This window comes from Cephus cinctus, unplaced genomic scaffold (genome assembly GCF_000341935.2).
Source record: "Cephus cinctus unplaced genomic scaffold, Ccin1 Ccin1_scaffold1878, whole genome shotgun sequence".
NCBI classification, from domain to species: Eukaryota; Metazoa; Arthropoda; class Insecta; order Hymenoptera; family Cephidae; genus Cephus; species Cephus cinctus.
The window spans coordinates 41,922-52,243 of record NW_014334042.1 but is presented as its reverse complement, the minus strand read 5'-3'; the positions used below and the strand labels follow the sequence as shown (position 1 = coordinate 52,243).

The 10,322-nt window shown below is 38.1% G+C and overlaps 1 protein-coding gene across 3 annotated transcripts in view; it reads left to right on the top strand.

The window, feature by feature from the left end:
• Nucleotides 1-10,322, top strand: part of LOC107273916 (peroxidasin) — a 129,841-nt gene that overhangs the window by 89,845 nt on the left and 29,674 nt on the right. For all 3 annotated transcript variants that reach the window (XM_025091201.1, XM_015752550.2, XM_025091202.1), the window contains one exon: nucleotides 2,594-2,771. In XM_025091201.1, coding sequence (XP_024946969.1) covers nucleotides 2,594-2,771 — 178 coding nt within the window. The remainder of the gene's footprint in view (nucleotides 1-2,593; nucleotides 2,772-10,322) is intronic.

Here is a 10,322-nt window from a genome sequence, read left to right as displayed (position 1 = left end):
ATCACCCGTCCACGCTCTTCGCCTCAACCCTCTTCAATTTTCTAGTTCTTTTTTTTTCTTAGTGTCCGTATTATTTTTTTATCTTCTCATCACTATCATACTTTTGATCTTGCATCGGAGTTCTTGAAAAATTGTTGCATCTACCATCTGACGGTGTATCAGGGGTTTTTAAAGTTTCCAGAATTCTGCCTTTCAAGGAAATTAATTCCACTTCGTTGCTTTATTCGTTATTCGTTGCTTCGGGTGGTAGACTGGTGCTGGTGACTATTGCGCGAATCTCTTGTTTCATTAAACTTGCGTGTAGAGACAGTCGACCTATATTCTCATTCGAGCATTAATCGGTCCCCTTTGTATTTTGATAATCTCAACGCGATCCTGTGTATTTGGATTACGTAATGTTGTGACAGTTCGTTAAGTCGAATATATATATATATATTTTTTAAATTTTATCTAAGAGAGGATTATGGGAATAATTGAATTGTATTGGATAATTTAACTTTTTTAATTTCGGATATTTTAGGAAGTTTAGGCAGGGATCGTTATCACTTGCTTTAATTAACTTTTATTTAAACCTACGACTTAATCGGAACAATAGATGAGGCTAAAGCGGTTTCGGATCTTTCTAGAACATTCCGTAGTTTCTCGGTGTCGAGTAATTAGACCGAGAGACTCGGGTAGGACAAACGGGGGTATTGTTTACTTGCCTAGCCTCTACTGTACTCAGTTAGGGTTTGGGTTTGGGTCCGGGGGTGTCGTGGCAAATGGTATGTATTTGTTTAAGCTACCACATCAAGTGATATATATTATCCCGTTTGGCTGAGGTTGATCGAATTCGATTACTGGTCAGGTCGGATATCCTGTGGGTGCCCAGAATACTATCAGTAGTAGTAGGGAGCAATAGCGGTAGGGGAGAAGTAGGAGGAGGTAGTCATAGTAGTAGTGATAGTAGCAGCAGCAGCAGCAGCAGCACTGATAGCAGGTACCTATTATAGATACTCTAAATAAAAAAATAAAAAAATAAAAATCCACTATTCTCCATATTCAGATTTTCTTTACAGATCTGATCAGGTCTCTGGAGGTTGTGGAATTTGGTAGAAAATTAGTTTCACATATTCCAAGTTTACCCCTTGTTTCCAGTCAGTTTTCCAGTAATGAGGCAAATTTGGAGATTATCTTTTCGATTTCATTTTCAAAAAATGTTGTATATCGTACCGTTTGCATGTAAATTTGTTTATTTCTTTATGACGTAGCGCATTATATATCCATTATACAATAAACGAAATTAGACGCGATAATAGTTTGGAAAATAAAATAAATATCGTCATTGTTGGTTTCCCTACGTTCTACTGGAAGCCGCGGTTACTAGGGGGTAGTATATTCAGCTACCCCTATTTCTGGTTTCCTATTCGTAAATTCCATTTCGCCCTTTACCGCTACCCTTCGCACAAACACGAAATCACTCTGCCGTAGCTCTATTTATTTTGCCACCCCGCGAAGATACACCCTTATAGACGCACCTCGTAGTCGCCGTTATTTACAATGCAAGCAAACCGCAAGGTACGATGGGTGTGAGACGTCGTGAGAAAAATAGGGTATGCCAAAGATAGAAAACCCTTGTGTATATTCAGGGGTGATCATCCCCATCGACTGAAAGGGGTCAGTATATTTCAATGGAGAAGTTTTTCCGAAGCTTCCGCCCCTCCTCTCTCCCACCCATTCTTTCCCAAACGTTTTATTATTTGCTCGAAGAGGATTATTTGTTATTTTCGAAATCAGCGTTATTCGAAAAAAAAACATATTTTTCAAAAATATTTTACCTATTTTCATCCCCTTGACATTCCAATATTCTTATCGACAGAGTATCTCTATACGCTATTTTATTATTAACACACGCGTGAGTAATAATTATATTTATTTATCGGAGCGATGACCTAGCTGGAATTACACTTGACAGAAGAAGGGTCTCTGTTATGGTCCTCTTCAATTATGATAAAACCTCCCCTATTAAACTACAGGGAATAGAAACTTGCGCCAAGTTGGGACAACCCTATCAGATAAGGGATGATATTTGGTATTACACAGGGATCGAGGAAGGGATCATTGTTTTCTATTAATCTGGAGTAATTCACAAGCAGTCACGTATGAACACAAACACGGGCATACGACGAGAACTGTGTATAACAGTATTATTATTATTATTATTATTATTATTATTATCTTACCAACCCTTATTAGCTTCATTAAAAAGCAATTATACTGGTTTCGAAAGTTTCCGTTTCCACGTATAATCACTCTTGCTTTTCTCTCTATAACATTAGCTTGTATCTCGGTAGATAAAAACTTCATCTAGATAATTTAATAGATCATCTTTGTATACAGTGTGAATCCGTAAAATCTTTGTCGAAAGCTCATCCATCATTCTTCGTAGTTATTGCGATTGCATTTTCGTGCAAGATAAATTTCTCTTACTATTAAGAAGTTTAACGTTATTAAACAAAAGTCGTTCGTTACGATTACGAAGAGTCCTCAATGTTCAGATAATTTTGCTTGTCGCTTTGTAATTAATGAGCCTATATCCTTTGTCTGATTTCAGTACCAAAAGTCGAGATTGTGGATGAACGCGGTGCTACGGCTGGTGATAAATTCTACAAAGCAGGTAGCACGATAGAACTGAAGTGCGTCGTGAGTAAAGTTCCCCATCCGACCGGTTACGTAACATGGCGCCACGGATCACGTATGCTCAATTACGACACGACTCGCGGTGGAATTAGGTAAGTCTTTCATTTTCATTAATTACGCACTAGATATACACGTACCTGCATATTCTATTGACGTCTATTATACGAGGTGCGGATATGCACGTGGGTATTTCGATTCTGCCGCTAGTGGCGCTGCTGTCGTCCACACGTTATACGGACTTACGAGAGAATCTCGTAGTTAATCTAATTGATGACTGTTACGCTTACAATTGGTGGTCCAAGGAGGAAGGGTTGATTTAAAAAAATATAGGCTGAGTTAAATCAGGATAAAAAATGGCGCGGGTTTTTTTATAAGGTCAATTTCATATTTTATTCGGATTACGCGTATGGTCGTGTAATACTACTGTAATGGTCTTTTTCTTTGTGTGGGACTGTGGATGTTATACTCGAAATTTTTTTTTTCATTTTTTAAAAATGAAATTCAACCTCAGGCGACACGAGTGAGGTCGCTACCGAAGTACGACCTTCCCGACAGGAGTAATTTTAACAGCCGGCTGGTAGTTTATGCAGACTGCATAGGAATTCTAATTGCTTCGATAAAGAATGGAGCGACCGTTGAATTTTGAAAGGCTTTCATTAAAGTTCTCTCGAGCGGCCGTGTGTGACCTAATTGGTTATATACCGGAATTCATGAATTTAAAACATTAGCCACGTCCACCGCTTCGATTCTATTTTGTTGTCAAGCTTTCAATCACGAAACGCATCGTGGTTGGCTGAAGGGGATGGGGATTGTATATGATGGAGGGTGGAAAGTGGGGGTGGCACGAGCGGTAGAAGTATTTGAAAATGAAATTTCGTCGAATTAAGTGGATCGCTTAAATATCCATAATTGGCGATTTGCTCGAATTTTCAAATTTGGAAAACACGAATATTCATTACTTTGGAGTTTTCTTTTTTTTTATCATGAATTCGTTGTACAGCGATGTTCTTTTTTATCTGCTTGTGGTACTTATTAATATTTGGAATTTAATTATTTATTTATTTATTTGATTTTATAGGTTATTTTATTTTTAAGATTTATTTTTGAAAATCTACTTTCGGCTGATCTGGCACCGCGTTAATTGCATTCAGATCACTCGAACCCGGCACACACAGGTATCGATATGCAATGACCGTAATGGCGGGAATTTTGAATAAAACATTCCACCCTTTCAAAGCCTTTATCAATCACGATAAATCCGCAGTATCCGATCGCAATTACCACGTATATTTTTCGTCCTTCCCTTTATAAACGTCACAAGCAACACACTGCGGACTTACGTTAAAAATGCAGTAAACCGCGCGATATATTTTTATTTCCTTTTCTCCTTCACGTTAAACACACACGAGTCGTGGGAGCTTTTACTACGTACTTCAATGTGCCACGTTCAAACTATTTCGCTACCCAAAGACTTTTTAGACAGTAAACTAAGGGTTGGTTTAAGTATTTTTTTTTTATTTCACGAGTATGTCACGGGATTCTCGAGAGTTAAAAAAAAAAAGAGGGGATGAAAAAACATAAAGGAAGAAAGACAAACTCTTCGGGACTTTGCGGAGCTCTTATATCTTAACCAGGAGGGGTTCTGTCTGTAGGTGCCCTCTTTTGAGGGTTGGTCTTTCTCATGTAATACTCGCCAGGGTCGGTAGACAAGACTGGGGCAAGTTTTCGGGCTGGAGTGCGAAGTAGACGGAGGAAGTTAGTTAGCACTGGCATAACGTTATTAGAGACTTTGGGCGGACCACATTAAGGGCTTCTCTACTAGTTCACCCTCTCCGTGTCTCCCGGGCGTTTCAACCACCCCAATCCGTTTTCTACCCCTTCTGCGCTGCCAATGTCAATTGATCGTCTGGTTCGGTTCGGAACGTTGATAAAAAATGTATGAATTTGAACGCCGATGCGAATTTCTTTGGATCTAACGGAAAAGGTTCAAAGCTAATTTGTATAATAAAAAAATGCGTTTTTTAACAAATTAATGGTTAACTCTCATCTACGCGGTAGCTTTGGTACGAATAATACTTGGAGTAAATATTTGGATTATACCAGGAGCTTGTGATTGGCCTGCCATCTATGTGCTTGAACCAGACAACGTGGATATTTACCGTGACTTAATATTTGCCAAGTTAACATGTTTAACAATCCATTTCATTGCACGGTACGACTGGCGTGTCTACTGTGCTTGCTTGTATTACCTTCGGCCGGATAACAATTGCCATTCGCTGTCCGGTCATAGAGAGAATGCTCAACGGCTCGTAAATTTCCAGGCAGAAAATCGCTGGGTGGATTCGAAAAATCGGAAACCAATGGAATCCACGCTGCAAAGAGTAAAAAAGATGTATAAAGGCGAACTGAACGAGACTACCGAAAAGTATTTGGAAAGCAAAACTAGAGCGTGATGGCTCGATGCACTCGATGTAAATGCAGTTTGCATTGCTCTTTTTTTTTTTTTTACCAAAGACAAAAAAGGAGACACGAAACGGATAAGGAAGATGGATGCTGGAACACGAAGCAGAGTACGGATAGGTTTGCGTTTAAAAGCAGGTAACGCGAAAGGTTGTAAAATAAATTTTGAATTTACGTGGATAAATTGTTACGAATAATATTAATGGTTTTAATCGAAATCGTGTCTAATTAAATTCTTTGGTTTTGTCTGATCATCCAGTGGGTTTCGCATAAATCAATCCCTGATTCTACGCCCTCCACTCGAGACTCGATGCGAGGGTTCTTATCCACCCCTTACGAATTGCATCCCTGCATAATTGTCACTGGTCTGCTGCAAGTCAGTGCAGTCGACGTTTCCATTAGATCACGCTGCACCTTGAGAGATTAAAAGTGCATTTTGTTAATGCACTTAAAAGTGCTATTGTTTTAGCTTTGGATAATTAATTTTATCCCTGAAAAAGGCATTAATCATTGTTATTAAAATTGTGCGACTTCGTGTGGTATCACTTGGGTCAAGTTTTTTTTTTTTTATTTTGTCACAGGACTAAAATTTGAAGGTTGACTGCCGAAAGGACTTCAGTCGCGAAATGGGTCACTTTAATGGTTATTAGGGTAAATTACGAGAGGACGGAGGTCAGAGGACCTCTGGACCGTCTGATGTGAACTTGCTAATTAGGTATATCGTTGGGATTGTAAAACTTGAAATTTCAATGACGAGCTTTATGTATCAGGGATTTTTGAAAAGAGTACGAATTTTGTTGGTTTCTATAAAGACGTCTTAAATTTTTGTTATCTCATTAAAATTGTGATTCGGATTCGACTTCTTTTTGAAAACTTGGCTGGACCGCCAATCACTAATTGAATATTTCCTCAATGAGAATTTCTCATGAAAGCTTCGACTGGAGCTTGCAAGGTTGACCCCGCTGAGTTTCGAACTATATTCGAACTCCTTTCTCTCTATCTCTTTGTACGTGTCTACCGTCGACTTAAGTCGTTTGAATATTCGCCCTCAAGGGAATTTACTTTCGTGATATATCGCGCTCTTGTAAACGTACCGATTCGAAAGCATTGAATAATCCCTGCGTAAATTGCATTTTTAAAGGGAAATTTTGTTTGGCATTATTCCATTTTTTTTTTAAACGGAATTCAGGTATATTGAAAAGTATTTTTTTTTTATATTTGGAAATGTGTCAATTTCGTATTTCAATAATTGTGCAAATATCTGTCATTATTTGCGATACATTCATCAATCCCTGAAATAATTACTTTTTCAATATAAATGCAACTCTGTTACTTGAATTGGTCCATTTTCAGTTCGTATTTTTGACACGTTTTCATTGACTGTTCTTTTAACTCTGCATATAATTAGGTAGGGATAACATTTGTTCGAAATTTATCAATTAAAACGCGATTCAAAACTACGTATCCATAAACACTCGTGTTTCATTGGGGAAAATTATCTGACAGGTATCCATTACTCGTCGGATATGGTATAAGCTGGTAAATTTTAAAAATCACTTTTATCAGTGCTTTCTTGCGCAAAAACAGTCTTTTTCATATTTACGTAATATTACGGACTTTACTGAAAATTGTTATTGTACTCGTTGTATGTACAAGAGGGAGGAAAATCTGTTAACATCAGATCCGTCCGGTGCTTTGTTGTTGGCTGCACAAAAGCTTTTCAACGTTTTAAAGAGACCGAAGGTAAAAAAGAATTACTAACATGGAGCTTAAGCATGGGTAGCACAGGGTAGCGGAAGGTACTCTTATTTTATAATATTTCATGATTAAAAAATTCTTTTTGGTATATTCGGATAAATTGTATTTATTAAAATTTTAGACTCACGCAATTGCCCTACGAAAGAAATTTTTTAACGATCAACGATACAAGAATCAAGGTTTATAAAGATTTTCCAGAAAATTTTCAAACTTTCGTTTATTTTTTCTTTCATCGAATTACCGCTATCGTCCTCCGGGGTTGTTTGGACGAATTCTTGGGGTCGGTACGAGAATTCCTAAGAAGTGGTTTCAGCTCCAGTATGTTATGGTGCCAGGGTGAGCGAAGGTCTTTCTACAAAACGGGGTCATGAACTCACTGATAATATTCCCAAATGGCTTGGCCCTGTTCTCATTATGGGGAATGTTTATTGAAATTTTTATGTAGTCTGCTTTGCATTTTTATACTCAACCTCAGAAAGCACTACCTATAACTATGCTTCTGTGCCAGCTCGTAGGTAATAACGGGTCATTAATAAGAAGAAACGGCTACATTAATAATCACGACGTGAACAATTAACGTTAATGATGATCATCGGTATTTGAATTTACATCATAAGCAATTTTCGTTTTTTTTTGTTTTTTTCTTTCCATTAGATCAAAAATTTATCCATTGATCATCATTACCATTATTTATTACTGTACCCGAATGCCTTTTTTTTTATCTAACAAAGTATATAAGTTCATTTACTTTTTTTTTTATTCATTCATCCCAAATGGCTTTACAGACGATTCTCCCGTCAGAGAGCGCGATTTTTCATTTGGGCTTTTCGTTTATCGCGCCTACCTCAACCAGCCAGCGTTTCTCATCGGATTAATATTTGATTTATTCCACACGACAGCGCGCACCCCCTTTCTGCCTCCATGACAGTTCCACCTGAATTCCCAACCCCTATCGTACCAGCGGGATAAGTCATAAAAGGTCCATATCCTTGATTTTCATGAGACATTTTTTTTTTGGATCATTTGCAAGCTCAAATCAGTAAAATTGCTCCTTATACAAACGTTATACCTTTACACCTAATACGAATCAGTTGCGTTCGTAAAATTGATATATGTAGGTTTTATCGAATCGACTTTGTCTCATTTATTTATATATCGTTTTACCTACGAATTCGTATTGGCTTTTCCGAAAAGTGATTAAACCATGTATTTAATAGGGCAATGGACATTGCAAAGTGAAGTTGGCCACTTAAGATAACCGGTACCATCACTTCTTGGTTACACTTCCGTCTGCGGTTTACAGATGGCCATGGCAATGCAATTTGGAGAGTTTCTGGGAAACTTGCTGCTGTTACAGGTAGCTACGACATTTTGCCTTATAACACAGATCAGCAGTACGTCTCAATATTGAGAATTCCGGTAGTGTTAGCTAACACTGTCGAATATAGACTTCCATATTCAATCTATTCCATTTCTTAGACGGTATGGTCAGAATCCTCTCATATTTAAGAACGCAAAGACAATATGTTAAAATATCGATTAATCGACTGTAATAAATATCGTATCCTAAGCTTATCGATCGTTCTAGTCCATTGTCAGAGAATTCACTGACAATACACCACACCACGTGACTAGGAATATTTTCGGTACACACCCATAACCTCGTATTGGCTCGGTGCCATTCTGTACTGGCCAGTAATTCGGTACAGTAGCCGCGCTCCAGAAGTGTTACTATAAATATAGTTTTATTGTCCGTTACAAGTCTTTATACAGCTTTGCCTCTTCCTTATTTCGGTCATTGATCTACGATAGCGATATCTCCCCCCTTTAACTTGGCCTTAACTTCTGTTTCGTTGGGTCACCATTTTACAACTTCTTTCCGTGCGTCGCGCACTTCCGTTTCACAGTCCCGCCACCGTGGCGCTGCGGTACGTTCTAGAACCTTCTTCTCGTATCTTTACGAAGTGGATATCCCTTTGACGTACAGACGGGTTCCGAAATCGAGGACCCCAGGATCTCATGATAATGGACCAGTAATGACTTCACGGTCGACCTTTATCTCGGTGAACAAGGAGCCAGGACATTAATGGCGCCAAGGACCTTTACCCAAACTATCAGATATACCCAGTCACCACTTCACCAAGTAGATAGGGTTCGAGCTAACAACTTCCTATGCTTTACTTTGCCGTGGAACTTTATTTCTTCAAGTTGGAGGACTTTGCGAATGTTACTCTGTCATCGTTTAACTTTTTTTTTTTTTCGTGGATAACAAGTTCAGGGTTGAAGAAAAAACTTTCTGTGGTTTTATTTTTCTCAATATTGTTGCCCTTATCGGTTATCCGCGTCTAGCAAGATCTGTCACTGAGACTTTACGAAGAGTAAACAAGTGAATTTATCGAAGAGAATTTTGTTATAATCAAATTAAATTGTACTTTAGTACGTTAGAATGACGTGGAGTATATATGAAACTTGTCTTTTCAAATAAAAAAGAAAATTCAAGTTTCCTCTCAAGGGGAATTTCGAGTTCCACTCAAATACGGTTCATGTAAGAAAATTTTTCAAGTTTGAGTACAGAGCATCTTTTAATTCTTCAAGAAAATTTCAAGTATTTTTTTTTTCGTTTACAAAAAAACCTTCCAAAAAGAAAAGTCGAGTGTTAATAGCAACATGGCGAAAATATACTCTTCCATACTCTCAAGGACCATGCTACTCGAATGAAAAATGGCTTATTTGCCATGAATGTTATAAAGAAAAAAAGCTTCTCCTTATAAGAGACGAAGCGAAAGATAAAGAGAAGCGAAAGACTAAAGTATATCACTCCACGGCCCGTTACCTTTTAGCATTTTACCGAGCTGCTGGAAAATTTAATTCCATCTTCAATTTACCTAACCCTCTTTATTCTCTGGCTTCACATCAGCGTCGCTCTTTAACAAACCGTGAACCACAGTTAGGACTTCCTCAAGACACCGAATGCAACTTTGAAAAACAACGCGCACGAGTAAGACTCCTCTGGTTTCCTTGAGAAGCCGGCTGGCTTTTCAAGAATTATGAATCTGCGAGCCTTAATGGGCAGAGTGTCGTGGTAAGTTGACTTTTTCAAAATTCTTCTCATTCAAAATCCCAAGCGACCATGTTAGACATTTTCACTTAAAAACCCTCGTCGAATATTCCATACGTAAGGACGCATCTTGCTAATTAGTTTCAACCTTTTTTTCTCCGCGCGTAAAACCTTTACTGTGCTTTTTTCAACATTTGAAAAAAAAAGCTGAGCAAAAGTTTTTCTCAAAATTAAGAAAACCCTTAGACTATGCTCTTGCAGTTTCTCCCTATATCTAATCATTTACGTGACCATTGTATCTAACCGTAGGATGTGCCCTAGTGCACGTTCCGTAAACAGTCTCGAATCCGCGAAGCTTTTCGCGAAT